The 16,670-nt window shown below is 32.1% G+C and overlaps 1 protein-coding gene across 3 annotated transcripts; it reads right to left on the bottom strand.

The window, feature by feature from the left end:
• Nucleotides 1–24: 24 nt before the first annotated feature.
• LOC111713428 (galactose-3-O-sulfotransferase 2) lies at nt 25–16,665 on the bottom strand. 3 transcript variants are annotated; one of them, XM_023488276.1, is made up of 19 exons: nt 16,443–16,665; nt 16,257–16,369; nt 15,851–15,950; nt 14,428–14,491; nt 13,601–13,659; nt 12,954–13,026; nt 11,119–11,190; nt 10,652–10,705; nt 9,958–10,004; nt 9,647–9,760; nt 8,456–8,506; nt 7,692–7,765; nt 7,078–7,174; nt 6,595–6,646; nt 3,880–3,989; nt 2,899–2,957; nt 1,385–1,460; nt 1,044–1,180; nt 25–997 (listed from the first exon to the last, which is right to left on the bottom strand). In XM_023488276.1, the coding sequence occupies exons 1-18, from the start codon at nt 16,628–16,630 to the stop codon at nt 1,060–1,062; spliced, it is 1,524 nt and encodes a 507-aa protein (XP_023344044.1). In that variant the 5' UTR covers nt 16,631–16,665; the 3' UTR covers nt 25–997; nt 1,044–1,059. The 3 variants fall into 3 exon arrangements, with proteins under 3 accessions (XP_023344044.1, XP_023344043.1, XP_023344045.1); XM_023488275.1 differs by having other exon boundaries at nt 25–1,180; XM_023488277.1 differs by having other exon boundaries at nt 25–1,180; nt 10,652–10,696.
• Nucleotides 16,666–16,670: the final 5 nt, after the last annotated feature.

Below are 16,670 nucleotides of genomic sequence, written 5' to 3'. Positions count from 1 at the left end.
ACTATGTGGATTAGATTGGTACTGGTGCTATGTGGATCAGATTGTTACTGGTGCTATGGGATCAGATTGGTACTGGTGCTATGGGATCAGATTGGTACTGGTGCTATGTGGATCAGATTGGTACTGGTGCTATGTGGATCAGATTTGTACTGTTACTATGAGGTTCAGAATAGTACTATTCATGTGGATCAGATTGGTACTGGTACTTTGTGGCTCAGATAAGTACTCTTAATATGTGACTGAGATTGGTACTATTACCATGTGGATCAGATTAGCACTGGTACTATGTGGCTCATGTTGGTATTGGAACTGTGTGGATCAGATTGGTACAGGTACTATGTGAAAACAGTTTCTAAATCCAAAATTTAAAACAAAATTTCTTCTTGTACTTATGTACTTATGTCACAATAAACAATATAATTAATCTCAGTGTTCGGGAAAAAACATCATCTCAGGTGGAAAAAAAATGAATGGTAAAATTAAGAGAAAATAGACGAAATCCTTATTGTAAGAATTATCACACATTTGTAAAGTTTGGTAAAATGCAGATTTTGAAGGAACAAAAACATGCATTTGCATATATTGAAAAGATTCTTATATCTAAATAATTAAGTTGTTAAGCAAAATATTCTGCACACTCTTAAATTTACACTCTGCAAGAAAACAGTTTTTCACAGCTTTATGCCGCAAAGGAGCTTTTTCAAAGCTATATTTTGCAGAAGAAATTTTTTACAGGTTTATTTTGCAGAACAATTTTTTTTCAGTTTTATTTTGCAGAGTAGCTTTCTATAGATGTTTTTTCTGTAGAAGAGCTTTTTTAAGAGCTATACTCTACAAAAAGAGCCTTTTCAAGCGCTATATTTTGCAAAAACAACTCTTTCTAGAGATTTGTTTGCGGAACAACTTTTCTTTAGCTGTATGCTGCGGAAGAGCTTTTAAAATAACTATATTCTGAAAAAAACACCTTTTTTTGAAGATACAGTCTTCAAAACAGCTTTTTCTGAAGATATATTCAGTTGAAAAGCAACAAGTACAGCTAGCTTATCTAATTGATAATTATCAAGGGTGATTATCATGGTCGGTGAATTTTGATTCTGATTTTGATATAAACTCCTCATATCTGTTCAACTGTTGCTCACGTAGAAAATCAATAAAGGTGATTTCGGAAAGTGCGTAATATCTAAAAAATAAATTTCATTATTTCTTGTTTCATTGAGGGAAAGGGGAAAGTGCGTAATATCTAAAAAATAAATTTCATTATTTCTTGTTTCATTAAGGGAAAGGGGAAAGTCCTTCAGTTTTAAAGAGTGCCAGCAGTGATTTACAGCGCTCCTCTAGAAACCCGTTTCTAAGCATCGATGAAGAGGGGGGGGGAGATACTGACCTACACCAAGGAATAGTTTGATTAATCTTAAACCCAAGAACATCTTTGCTCCAAGGTTTAAATCCAGGATCCAGATCTAAAATATTTGGTCAAAATAAATTATAAAATTTTTGAACGAACTCGTAAAAAAATTTCAAACACTCAGTTAGTCTTTAAATTAAATTTGAAAAAACGAGAGAAAATAGTACAATTTCCTAATGTAAAAAAATGTTAGTGCGCGAAAGTTAGGTTTTTTTAATGTAAATTTCAGAACAATCTTGAAGTGGTAACATGTATTAAGAATTTGGATACGAAAGAACCTAATACTTGCCTAAAATTTTGATTTTATAATCCTTATGTCTTTGCCAATTTGATCAAGTTGAATTAGTATTTTGGACATCAGGTTGCAAAGATAAATGATTGGCAAAATTTGTGTTAGTTTTAATTCGTTTACAAGGAAAGGTGGGGGGCCTATTACTCTCCCGTAAATTTAAAAAGTGCTTAAACATAACTTAGTATTTTTATAGGGAGTTATTTTTTTTGCATGCAAACTCAAAAATATGTCTATTGCATGCATTTTTTGGTTTTGAACGGATCTGAGCAAAAGTGCGTGCGGCAATTACCTATAAATTGGCATACAAAATGCAACATTTGTGTTAAGATGACTCATATCCGAACTGCTGGCTAATAGCGCGCCGGTCAGAATGCACCAATGTCTATATTGACCTTGGAAATGAATTCCTTGTCCCAATTTCGCTGTAATTTGAAGTATCTCATGCTCCTTTTAATCTAACTCAGGTCTAACTTAGCACATACGTTTCAAAGATATTTTCTTTTTGGTGCGGGCGCGCAGACACTCATGGCTTTGAAATTGAATTTGTTGAGCTCATATTTGTTTCAAGAGTATCAAATTAAATGTTCAAGTGCAGTCAATGATGTTAAGATTGATCTACTGTCAAAAAAGCATATTTTTCACATGAAGCGCACGCACACACCCACACTTATTCTCAGATCCGTTCAAAACCAAAAAATGCATGTAATATCAGCTTCCTACAACAATGCTAAGTTATGTTTAAACACTTTAAATTTTCCGGAAAGTAAAACACTTCGTGCCCCCCCCATTTTTGTTTACACGACACTCAACAATGGACATTGACAAGCACACTGGACATTGAACGATGGTAACTAGACATTGGACTATGCTCACTGGAAACTGGGTAATATATTGGATAATGGACACTGGGCAATATATTGGATAATGGACACTGGGCAATATATTGGATAATAAACACTGGGCAATATATTGAATAATGGGCACTGGGCAATATATTGGATAATGGACAATGGGCAATATATTGGATAATGGACACTGGGCAATATATTGAATAATGGACAATGGGAAATATATTGGATAATGGATAATGGGCAGTATATTGGATAATGGACAACGGGCAATATATTGGTTAACGGACAAAGGGCAATACATTAGATAATGGACAATAGATTGGATAATGGACAAAAATATCCCCTTTTACCTTCCGATTTAGAGGACATATTTTCAACGCACTGTTTCATCACTTCATTGTTCAGAGATCTAATAAATCAATTCATTTTAATTTTAATTATTTTTTCTATCTTTATACATATACTTTGCTTGTCTGTTTGTTTGTCTTTCCGTTTGTATCAATTAAACGTCAAAACAGCTGATCCGATCGAGTACAAATTTGGATGCTCAAAATTAAAAAAATTTGTGTCCACAAGTTTTTGATTGGTTTTAAAAGTTTAAATATGTGCTAAAAAATATTAGTAACTCCGCAAACACAGTTAAAAGTTTAAATAGAAAATAGGCGCGAAGCGCACTAAAAACCTAGTATATATATACTTTGCTTGTCTGTCTGCCCGTTTGTATCATATAAACGTAAAACCGTCTGATCTGATCGACCCCAAGTTTTGTGTGGGACCTCAAATAAACCCTGGTAAGGTTGCTCCATAAATTTGTGTACAAACATTTTTGATTTTTGTTGAATTTTGAAAATGCGCAAAAAACATCATTAAATCCGCGAACTTTTTTTTGTTATTTTTTTGTTGTACAAAGAGAAGATAAAGCTGCCACAACTAAAAGTTGAAATTGATTATGAGTGTAAACGCCCTAAAAGCATATCGGAAGGGAAGCCAGTTAACGGTTTTCTATAGGTATTCCAGGGCAAAAAAATATGAAATAAGATTTTTTAAAGAAAATTTAAAGATCTTTCTTTGTTTCTATAATTATAGATTTATTTCTTACAAAAAAAACTATTTTGCAATATTATGATACAGAAAAAAAAACACAATTCATTTCAGCCCAATTTTGAAATCAATAACCAACAAGTGAAATTGACCTAAGAAAGATTAACATAAAATTGAAGAATTTGATGAATAAACTTGTTGTCGAATAAATGTTATTAAAAGTTTTTAAGTATAAAATGAATTGAAATGAAATGAAGAGGCTGGATATTGTCCAGCAGCCATCAGCTTACCTTAGCTTAGCTTTCTGTTTAATTATCTCCTCTTCTCCATATTCTTGTTTACGTTTTATCAGAATACCGCGAAAATATGTGTACAGCATATCCTCAGCCCATAACCAGTCCTGATAAAGATTAAATGGTAGTCTTAGTCCTGGTCCTATTTTTGGGTCTAGCACTGGTCCTAGTTTTAATCTTGGTTCTGGTCCTGATCCATATCATCACCTTCGTCCTAGTACTGGTCCTAGTTCTAATCCTGGTTCTGGTCCTGATCCATACCATCACCTTCGTCCTAGTCCTGGTCCTAGTTCTAGTCCTGGTTCTGGTCCTGATCCATTTCATTACCTTCGTCCTAGTCCTGGTCCTAGTTCTAATCCTGGTTCTGGTCCTGATCCATATCATCACTTTCGTCCTAGTCCTGGTCCTAGTTCTAGTCCTGGTTCTGGTCCTGATCCATATCATCATCTTCGTCCTAGTCCTGGTCCTAGTTCTAATCCTGGTTCTGGTCCTGATCCATATCATCACCTTCGTCCTAGTCCTGGTCCTAGTTCTAGTCCTGGTTCTGGTCCTGATCCATATCATTACCTTCGTCCTAGTCCTGGTCCTAGTCCTAATCCTGGTTCTGGTCCTGATCCATATCATCACCTTCGTCCTAGTCCTGGTCCTAGTTCTAGTCCTTGTTCAGGTTCTTGTCCATATCATCACCTTCGTCCTAGTCCTGGTCCTAGTTCTAATCCTAGTTCTGGTCCTGATCCATATCATCACCTTCATCCTAGTCGTGGTCCTAGTTCTAGTCCTGGTTCTGGTCCTTATCCATATCATCACCTTCGTCCTAGTCGTGGTCCTAGTTCTAGTCCTGGTTCTGGTCCTTGTTCAAGTTCTTGTCCATATCATCACCTTCGTCATAGTCCTGGTCCTAGTTCTAATCCTGGTTCTGATCCATATCATCACCTTCGTCCTAGTACTGGTCCTAGTTCTAGTCCTGGTTCTGGTCCTGATCCATATCATCACGTTCGTCCAAGTCCTGGTTCTGGTTCTTGTCCATATCATCACCTTCGTCCTAGTTGTGGTCCTAGTTCTAGTCCTGGTTCTGGTTCTTATCCATATCATCACCTTCGTCCTAGTCCTGGTCTTAGTTCTAGTCCTTGTTCAGGTTCTTGTCAATAGTTTCGATCTAGTTCTCTTTCTATTCCAACCCCATCTCCTTGTCATTGTCCTTGCACGATCATCCTTTGTCTAGTACTAGTTCTAGTCCTAGTCTTTGTCAAGCTACTGGTTCTAGTTCAGCTCCTTGGAGTAGTCCTTGTCCAAGTCCATCATTATCAGCATTAGATTTGCATTTTTAATTGGTGAAGGCTTTGTATTTATAAAAAAGAAGCACTATCGTTTACGAATACACTGAAAGTTCAGACAAGCTAAAGCTCGGGACAAAATTAAATCTAAAAAGTCTTGTACCTCCTCGATAAAGAGAAAATTTCTGTCCAAAATTTTTAAAAAACTGCGAACAAAAATAACAGTGTTATAAATAGTTAAAATGATGCAAAAATAGGTTGGGTGTGTGCATTATACTTTGCTTTTTGAATTATTCTAAGTGCTCTTTTCTGGCATTTTTTAAACAAATTATTTTTTTGGCCAGTACAGCTGTTAATTGGATAAGAGTATAATAAAGAGACTTAAGTGGAACAGTAAGCAGAAAATGTGTTTCTTTGTTTAAATAATACAAAGATTTAAAAATATATGAATACAACTGTATTGAAACTGTATTGAAACTCTTGTTTAAAATAAAAAATAGCAGAGCAGATATTTTGAAAGCTTACAGCTTTAAATTAAATTAGAACTTGGTATCAATGTCGACAGTTTTTTTTCTTTTCTGATGATTTAATAATTTCAACGATTTATTCAGGACTATCAGGATAATTTTGAAGATAAAACTCAGGTAATACAGAAGTTTTAGAAATTGAACTATTGATATTCCCAGCAATATTAGAAAAAAAGTCATTGAAGCCATTAGCCATTTCCGTTGGATTTGAGATTTTTGTATTATTCACGAGAATACTAACGATAGAACTATTTTCAGACTGTTTTCTTTTTATAGCTTCATTTAAAGGTTTCCAATTGGTGATTTAGGATCCGTCTATTTTGTTCAGAATAATACATTTTTTTACAAGCTCTGTATTAGATACAAATTATGTAACTGTTTATATGCATTTTTACTTAGTTTGTCTGAAAGCAAGTAAACATAAAATGCTGAAGTTTGTGAATATTTTTATTGATTTTTTTTTGTGAAAAGAGGAAAATGAGTTAAAAACTATATTGAATGAATCCCAAAAACTATTAAAAACGTCATCAGCAACTGTAAGACTATGCAATGAATCCCAATTAATAATGGACAAATTATTTTTGAACAAGTTTATATTATTTTGGGAAAAATCTCGATAAGAAGACATTTTAGGTGTATAAGTGCGGTTTTTTGAGTTAAGGATTAAAAAAAATAATAAAATTATCAGACTAAAACACTAGCTGAAGTTGACCCATTATGTCTGTTTGAAAAATTTGAACAATGAGTGAAAACTGAGATTTTGTAGTTTGTATCAACTTTGAGAAGATCAATCAATATTACTGTCCATAAAATTGCGAGTTTCAAAATTTTGACCAGATGTAAAAAAACTAAAAAAAATGTAAGTTTTAAAACTTTTTTACACAAAGGCTTTTTTGCGTTAATAGAACTACCTTCAGTAGTTTCCTTGATTTGTCGCTTAGAACTTGGACAGCAGAAGCTTTTCTAAACAACAGATTAGATTAGATAAAACGGACAGAGGAAGAACAAAAACAGGGGAACGAATTTAATGAATTTGAGAGGTCACTGAACTACCTACTGCCGGATCAAATCCTGAATCAATGATTAAAATCCTCATGAATCTTTAACTTTAAATCGGTGCAGGTAGGTGGTAGTTTAGTTACCTAGCTCAAATTCGTTAAATTCGGTCCAATATAAGATCCCAACAGTTAAACCGTTATGAAGATACGTTTAAACAGAGAACCACTAAAAATGTCTTGAATCACTTTAAGGAAAAACGTTTTTTTAACCACGACGTGTTCAAGTGAATTATTATCAGAAAAAGAAGTATTGTAACTTTGAATAAGTCCAGAATACTTCAAAAATAAATGTAAAAATACTAAATAAAAAAATTTTAACAGTAATAATAATAATACCTTGAGTTAAGTGGGAGACTAGAGAACTTGTTTAAAGGCCAGCACAGCTGTTGAGACAAAAGAACCAAACTTGACTCAAAATCTTCGGATATCATCACTTCAAATATACAGGATTATATAAATTGTTAACAAAGACCTAAATACGAAGACTTAAATTTTCAAGTTTAATTTTTAAAACTGTAATAAAATCTAAATTATTTCACACCAAAAACTTTGTTTACGTAATTTCCCGTTGTGGAGAAACTTTTAAAACCATTTTGCAATTTTTTTACCCTTTTAAACCAAGTTTTTTTTTGGGCCTTGCTCACTTACCAAGCCTAAAATTTTGCTTTAAACTATACTTAATGACATCTAATAAATTTTGTTTTAAAATAGTTTTATCCGTGTCGTAAGTTTACAACCAATTTTAGCACCTACGATTAATTTATTTGATTACCAGTGACTGTTTTACTGTTGATTGTTTAGATTCAAAACCAATACTGTAGCCAATGACGTCATGTACAAGTTTACGAAGCGTACACACACTATTCGGATAAATTCCTAATGTATTATCTTCTTCTATTGCATTATCTTTCAAAGAGAAGAACAAAGAAGATGAAAACTGTGTGTCTTACCGAGATCAAATTCTTTTTCTATTTCAAGTATTTTCTTCCGAACTTCCTCTACAGATGTCAACTCACTAGCAAACCTACACAAAATGAGAATAATGCACCATGTTAAAACATCTAAAAAATGTGAACAAAATTTCTAGTAGTTCTCGTTGTTTAAATCCGCTAGTCACTTCTACACGGGAACGCTATTGAAAACTATAAAATTTCTGACGGAAAACAAGGAGACCGATCCATCGATTTTATTCTAAACCGGGATTTGAAAGTACTGTTGTGCATAGGGCATGTCCCTATTCACAGATAAATATCCCTCCAAATCTTGCCTTTTTTTGAAATCCCTACTTTTCAAACATTTACTCCAAATATAAATATTTTCAATTTTCATTATTGTTAAAACAAACCACTGAGATTCTTTACTCTAGCTAAAGTATTTAAAAAATGGAATGCTGTAGACCTGAAGGAAGTAAGAGAAAAGTTCAGAAAGAAATTCTATCCAATATCAACGCACTCAGTTTCGGACTCCATTTTTCGTCTTTTTAAAAGTGGCAATTTTTTCAACAAATGTTATTATGACAAAAAAGGATAGGTTAAGAACATTAAATTCTAAAATCTCAATTTTTTGGGGTTACTGTATAAATGCCAAGATAACTATTATAGATGAGTCTATATAGAAATCTACAAAATGGTTAAATTTATGCAAGTGCTAGCTTTTATTTGTTACATTTACTGAAGATCAAACTGTGTTAAACGTTTTATTAATAAAAGTTTACCGGCCAAGGTCCCAGAATTGTTGATTTCGTCCCAGATATCCATGAACTCTTCTAAACGTAGTAATAAATATTTATAACTATATTTATCTATATTTGGTTGGTCTATAGGTTTGTTTGGATCCAATGTACATCAAAACTTACAGTAAAGACCGATAAAACTGTGATATTGGAAAACTAGTGTTAGACTGAAGTTAAAATTTGTACTAGGCTAATAATCATGAAATACATCAACATGTGCAGTGTTCACAGATCCATGTTAGACTAGACTAGACTAGACTAGACTAGACTAGACTAGACTAGACTAGACTAGACTAAACTAGACTAGACTAGACTAGACTAGACTAGACTAGACTAGACTAGACTAGACTAGACTAAACTATACCAAACCAACTCAAAAATGAAAAACTAAATGAAAAATCTAATCAAATTAAGGGATGTCATGTTCGAATACATTTACAAAAGACGTTAACAGGATTTAATGTAGAGGGCCGGGGAAGGGGGGGGGGGAGATATGGAACAGAGCCTAGCCCAATGTGTAATTGGATTTCAACATTAAACATTGGTAATTGGATTTCCACAACAAACATTGGTAATTGGATTTCCACAACAAACATTGGTAATTGGATTTCCACAACAAACATTGGTAATTGGATTTCCACAACAAACATTGGTAATTGGATTTCCACAACAAACATTGGTAATTGGATTTCCACAACAAACATTGGTAATTGGATTTCCACAACAAACATTGGTAATTGGATTTCCACAACAAACATTGGTAATTGGATTTCCACAACAAACATTGGTAATTGGATTTCCACAACAAACATTGGTAATTGGATTTCCACAACAAACATTGGTAATTGGATTTCCACAACAAACATTGGTAATTGGATTTCCACAACAAACATTGGTAATTGGATTTCCACAACAAACATTGGTAATTGGATTTCCACAACAAACATTGGTAATTGGATTTCCACAACAAACATTGGTAATTGGATTTCCACGTCAACCATTGGTAATAAGATTTCCCAATCAAACATTGGTAATTGGATTTCCACCTCAACAATTGGTAATTGGATTTTCACATCAGACATCTGCAATTGAATTTCCACATTAAACATTGGTAATTGGATTTCCACATCAACCATTGGTAATTTTCTGTAATAGTATTCTAATTTGACTTACCTGACTGGAATATCATTCTTGATATACAATTGTATAAAAGTTTCTAAATTCATCTTAAAGTTGTTCTCAAAGTGTACATAGTTGTACAACGATTCAAATGCATCAACAGGATTTCTGTTAATATTAACTTATCAAAACTATTTGTATGCTTGATTTCTCGTAAAATAATTTCTAAAGTTTTTGTAAGATAATCTTTATTTAGCAGCCCAACTATTACTCTCTCAAAAACTAAGATGTAAGGTAAACTAAAAAAAAAAGAAATAAAAATTAATAAAAAAGGTTTTATGTTAAACAGTTTGAAAAGTAGATTCCTAAGTATTGTAAAGTACACAGCATCCTCTCCAAGTATTTTCTTGACCTAATGAAAAGTAACGTTTTATTTCTTAGTTTGTGGTGTACGTCCACCTGACTATACAAGTAAAATTCTTCAATCAATTTTCACATAATACCCTAGTCCTAGTTTTTCCAAAATGTGATCTGCTTTTTTTGAACTTTAAGTAAAGATTTCAATTTATTAAATACTAGCTTAAGTGCTTGGCGTTGTCCGTGGAATAAGAAATTTGAGCTAAAAATAAAATTTGGAATTTTGAAAAAAAAAATTTAGCCTATGTTTCCCAAAGGGTACCCATTGGTTTACTAAAAAATGTGCTGCGAAGCGTCCTTAGATTCTAGAATATTAGAAATATTAATAATTATTCGTTATGAAAATGAAAACTCTAACATGAATGCATCAATTTTCAGTAATCTTATTGATAATTAAATTTTACAGTTTAATAACATTAATGCGCAGTAATGTGTTTTAATATCTTATTCAGTATTTATTCAGTATAAACAGAATCCTTTAGTTAGTTTGTATATATATATTTAAAGAATATTCAGGGACGTGCTTCTCGATGTATTAAATTAATAGGAAATTAATGAATGTTAGGGTCTCAGATTGAATTTTTAAAGTACATTTCTTAAGAAGAGTAATGTAATCGGTATTTATTCAATTTATAAAGTTACCTCCTTTTTGCTCCACATAGAATGAAGAGAAAATGCATTGTAACCCTGAGAAATCTTAACAATCTTAAAATTTTCTAAAATGTTTCTAAATTTTTAACAAAAATTCTAAAATTATATTTTACTTCATCTCAGGAGAATGCATTATCAAAATTTTAAACTCCCGTCTGAATTGTCAATTATACACAGTACAGCACTAATTTTTAAACTAAAATAAGTTGCTAGTACCTTTTTTAGACTTCTTTTGGACTTTTAAACATGCCAGATGAATAGGTTTAGACTTTTTAAACCTATATAATTGTAATCTGTAAGACTGTAAACGCGTGCGTTGATCAACTATCCATGTTGAATCGTTTGTGTCTGTCCTAAAAACGTTTGAAACATTGAAGATTTAAAGTAAAGAACCAACTTTTTATGAATGATAATATTTAAAAATTAAAAACTATTATAAAAAATGTGTTGTTAAGTCCCTGGGCATCAACTAATGGTTTCCAGGGCACTTGGTTCATCCAGGTACTGTTAAAGGGTCTATTCAGATTGTACTAAAATAAAGGGAATGTTCAGGTTGTACTATAAAATAAAGGGAATGTTCAGGTTGTACTAAAATAAAGGGAATGTTCAGGTTGCACTAAAATAAAGGGAATGTTCAGATTGTACTAAAATAAAGAGACTTTTCAGGTTGTACTAAAATAAAGGGAATGTTCAGGTTGTACTAAAATAAAGAGACTGTTGAGATTGTACTAAAATAAAGGGAATGTTCAGGTTGTACTAGAATAAAGGGAATTTTCAGGTTGTACTAAAATAAAGAGACTTTTCAGGTTGTACTAAAATAAAGGGAATGTTCAGGTTGTACTAAAATAAAGAGACTGTTCAGGTTGTACTGAAATAAAGGGAATGTTCAGGTTGTACTGAAATAAAGGATATGTTCAGGTTGTACTAAAATAAAGAGTGTTCAGGTTGTACTAAAATAAAGAGACTGTTCAGGTTGTACTGAAATAAAGGGAATGTTGAGGTTGTACTGAAATAAAGGGAATGTTCAGGTTGTACTAAAATAAAGAGTGTTCAGGTTGTACTAAAATAAAAAGACTGTTCAGGTTGTGCTAAAATAAAGAGAATGTTCAGGTTGTACTGATATAAAGGGAATTTTTACTGTTCAGGTTGTACTAAAATAAAGACTGTTCAGGTTGTACTAAAATAAAGGGAATGTTCAGGTTGTACTAAAATAAAGAGACTGTTCAGGTTGTACTAAAATAAAAAGACTGTTCAGGTTGTACTAGAATAAAGGGAATGTTCAGGTTGTTCTAAAATAAAGGGAATGTTCAGGTTGCACTAGAATAAAGGGAATGTTCAGGTTGTACTAAAATAAAGAGACTGTTCAGGTTGTACTGAAATACAGGGAATGTTCAGGTTGTGCTGAAATAAAGGGAATGTTCAGGTTGTACTGAAATAAAGAGTGTTCAGAGCTGAAAACTTTAGAATGAAATATCCAGATATCCCGTCGGATAATTAATCTGAAGATTAAAGTCATGAAGTAAACAAGCAATATTTAATCTGTCCCCCCCCCCCTCTAAATCCTGGATGTTTTATGTCCAAATATGACAAATGATACATCATTAGAAAGCTCTTGTGCTCTACTTTTAGAATCTTCAAAAAAATTTGCAAATTTGCAAAAATTGAATTTTTTATCGCAAAATCCAGTTAAATAGTAAAAATGTTTGCAAAAAAAAATTTGTCCAAAAAATAAAAAATTATACATTTTTGAAAAGCCCTTGACCATGCCATTTCAAATATGCAAAAATTTTTGCAAAATTTTAAATAACCTGATTTTTAATCGAGAAAAACTAAAAATGTGCAAATTTCCTTTGACAGGTTGTTTGCAAAAAATGTGCAATTTTATTTTTCGCAAAACTTGTGCAATCCGTTTCCTTATGTCATAGGCTTTCCAAAAAGCAAAATTTTATCAAAATCTGACAAGTGAAAGTGGGTCAAAACAAAGATTTAGTTTGTTACAGGCAAAAGCAGTCATTCAGGCAGTGTGCCTGAGGACTCAGGCAGTTAGTATTAAAGCCCGGTTTTAGGCCTAAAGGGAGGGCTTTGGGTATGTAAGAAAAGTCAGAAAATTTCAACAGCCTCAGACCAATACTTTTTGAGTTATGTAAAAAAAACTACAGGGGGGGTCAAATTGCCCCCCCCCCCAGCAGGAATAGGGTTAAATAAGTATTTAACCCTTTATACCTGAATATAGGGTAGTCCTCGATGCCCCCAATCTGGATACACTTTAAAATAAGTATTTAACCCTATATACCTGATTATAAGGTGGTCCTAGATGACTCCCCTCTGGATACATAACAAAATTCCAATTCTGTTCTAGACCATATCTAATAAATATTCAATACTAAACATTACAAAAAATAATTTTATAATTGATTACTTTGCTTCAGATGCTGATCTGATAAAACATTAAAACCCTTAATAATACCTATTCATCTCAACCATTAAAATGTCTAGTCAACGTTAGAAAGTAACAATTTTTTAAGAATTCATACAATAACAAATGAATAGCGGAATTAATGTCGTCGTCGCCCTTTCTTGTATACAGAAACATCATGAAGGATTTCATATTTCTTAACTGTAATTACTCTAATAATTTTCAACGATATATCAGTTACAACAGTATTTCTAATGAAGTGCAGGCTGTTAATTGATTAATCACTTGTAACAAAAAGCCCAAAAATGAATGAAGTAAGTAATTATTTATTTATGAAAAATAACAAAAACATACAAAATTAAGTGTTTCTGGAGAAAATATTTAAAACCTCCAAAAATAGAGGTTGTGGGAATATTTCCCCCCCAATTCTACTAAAGAAAATATAAAAAATAGAAATCATAGGAAATGGTAAGGAAAGTTACATATTTATTGTTTACATTATATTTATAGATTAGAGTACTAACCTAAAAATTATATTTTGCAGTGTACTGGATGCAGTCTTATGTGTTTTCAAAAACCCAACCTAAAATATTTATATCTAAGATAGGATTAGTTAGCAGGGATATTTGAACAGTCATTCATTCTAGAATTTAAATTTATCAATCATTTCTTTAAATTCAACAATTCTTTCTTTAAATTCATCAATTATTTCTTTAAATTCAACAAAGCTATCTTTAAATTCAACAATGCTCTCTTTAAATTCAACAATGTTCTCTTTAAATTCAACAATGCTATCTTTAAATTCAACGATTATTTCTTTAAATTCAACAATGCTATCTTTAAATTCAACAATTATTTCTTTAAATTCAACAAAGCTATCTTTAAATTCAACAATGCTCTCTTTAACTTCAACAATGCTCTCTTTAAATTCAACATTGTTCTCTTTAAATTCAACAATGCTCTCTTTAAATTCAACAATGCTCGCTTTAAATTCAACAATGATCTCTTTAAATTCAACAATGCTCTCATTAAATTCAACATTGTTCTCTTTAAATTCAACAATGCTCTCTTTAAATTCAACAATGCTTTCTTTAAATTCAACATTGCTCTCTTTAAATTCAACAATGTTCTCTTTAAATTCAACAATGCTTTCATAAAATTCAACAAATCTAGATGTTTAAATTCAACATTCTTCTCTTTGAATTCATTAATCCTTCCTTAAAGTTCAAAGGATTTCTCGTAAAATGGAAAGATTAATTCTTGCACTGTAAAAAGTATGGGGGCTGATAAACTATAAATAAAATTTTAATATTTCAAATTAAATAATTATTCTGATTTAAAAACTACAAACCTTAGTTGCGGGAGTAGAGCATGTATTGTTTGGGACTTTAGCTTCTTTCTCAACCTTTTCCACACTTAACACAGGTTTAACACATTTTTTAAAATTGCAATGAAGATGTGAAATTGTAATTGGAAAAAAATGTAGTTTGAAATAAATATATAGTTGAAAAAGACGCGCCAATAAAAAATGTTTAATTATAAAATCTATACATAAATTTGGCTTGGGTGTCTATTTGTCTGTCTGTCTGTTTGTTTGTTTGTATCCAATATACGTCAAAACGGCTGAACCGATCAGGCCCGAATTTTTTGTGGGACATCACGTGACCACAGGGAAGGTTTATAAATGATAAAAATAAAAAAAATGTGTTTTAAAGGTCTTTAATTTTGTAACAAAAAAATTAAATTCATGAAAATCTGCGAATTTTTTTTTTAAATCCGCAAAATTTTCTTCTTTGTTTTAAAATGTAAACAAAAAGAAAATGTTCACAATTTAAATAGAAGATGGGCGCGAAGCGCCCTAAAAGCCTTGTTAGAAGATTTGTGTAATCAGAAAAGAGGTGAAAACGAACTTATATATTTGAAAAGACAGTGATTTGAAAGAAATTATATTAACAAAAGAGAAAAGAACATGGCATTATTTAGCTTTAGAGTGTCCCAATAATGTGACCGATAATATTGCTTTTTGTCTTGAAAAATGTTTAATTCTAAAAATTTCTCCAAAGGATCGGACATACAACACTATTAATGGAAGGTCACTTAAATTAAATTTACAGTCCCTTTAAACAAATCAAAATTATCGGTGAATTTTTAAGATACAAAGAGTATAAAGTATAAAACATAATTAAACAATACAAAATCTAAAATATTCCTTAAGAGACACATTTTTCAATTTCAATAGTTTCCCCATTTGAAGAGGACCATGCATGATTCACAACAGTTCCCTCTAAACCTTTATCTGATCCATAATAAGATTATATCAACTCAACAACAGTTCCCTCTAAACCTTTATCTGATCCATAATAAGATTATATCAACTCAACAACAGTTCCCTCTAAACCTTTATCTGATCAATAATAAGATTATATCAACTCAAATCAGACTTTTAGGGAAATACGACTTTTATACTTTAAATACAAAATGACTTATTAAAAATGAAGCCTGGTTAGATGTTTGTCCAGCTTGAAAAGTTACAAGTTCAGACAATTTTCTCCATTGTTGCTGTAGCATAAATTCCCAAGTTACTTGAAGAAACAACGATTAAAACTATGAAATTTTTATAAAACATCTTTTCTCCATCAAACAAACGAGTTTAAGGGTACCGTACTATTGTGAATCAGACATGCCACTCGACAAATATAGGCTCACTGGAACTAATGTTAAAAATCTCAATATGGTCGTCTCTAAATGCTCATGTTTATTAGAAAATCCTGCACCTATTTGGTAGATGATTCTTCTCATCTTCCTCCTCCCCCTGGTCTATTGAACCTTCCTCTCCCCGGATCATATTCATGAAGTTGATCATATTCTTTTCCTCTACAAATATGACATATTAGCTTGATTTTAGGCGCTTAGGTGGATTTAAAAATTTACAGGTTTAGTAAAAAATTACAAATTTAATTTCAAATTAAAAGTTTTTCCTTCTTTATGTAAATATTCCTCCTTATACTTTTCTAATTTCCCGATTTCAGCGATAGAATCCAAAACCTCCATATACTTTCGGAAAAAGAAAAGAACTTAATTTTAAAAACCTTTAAAAAACATGCGAGATTTATGATTTTCCGCTTTATAAATAGCAGAGACCTCCTGGTTAGTTACTCCTTACTAATGACTACTCCTAACCTGTTAGTGGATTGGGTGGATGTATTGGTGTTCTCCTGATATCTACAATATGCTGAGTAAACCCAAGCATAGCTAGCGTTGAAATTACACAAAAAGCAATCAAACAGGGCCGCCTGAACGTAAAATAGTTAGAAAATATTTAAAAGTGAGAAGGGGCACTTTGAGATTGAACAGGACCATACTTACTTAAACCCTCTAGAAGGAGTACATGGGTAGGACGGTATAAAGTTTAGGACGGTTGCTGAAGACGACGACACTCGTCTAGAAATCTGCACATGTGACCCGATCAGCTGATTACTTGACTCTGTCAGCTGATTGCCAGGATCCAAGTCAGGATCTTCTCCCGGCAGGGACTGATATCCCACCGACACCATTTTAATTTACATTTTCTGAAACACGAATTTATTTTGAATA

Source organism: Eurytemora carolleeae, unplaced genomic scaffold (genome assembly GCF_000591075.1).
Source record: "Eurytemora carolleeae unplaced genomic scaffold, Eaff_2.0 scaffold1401, whole genome shotgun sequence".
NCBI lineage: Eukaryota > Metazoa > Arthropoda > Copepoda > Calanoida > Temoridae > Eurytemora > Eurytemora carolleeae.
This window is presented reverse-complemented; position numbering and strand designations above follow the sequence as displayed.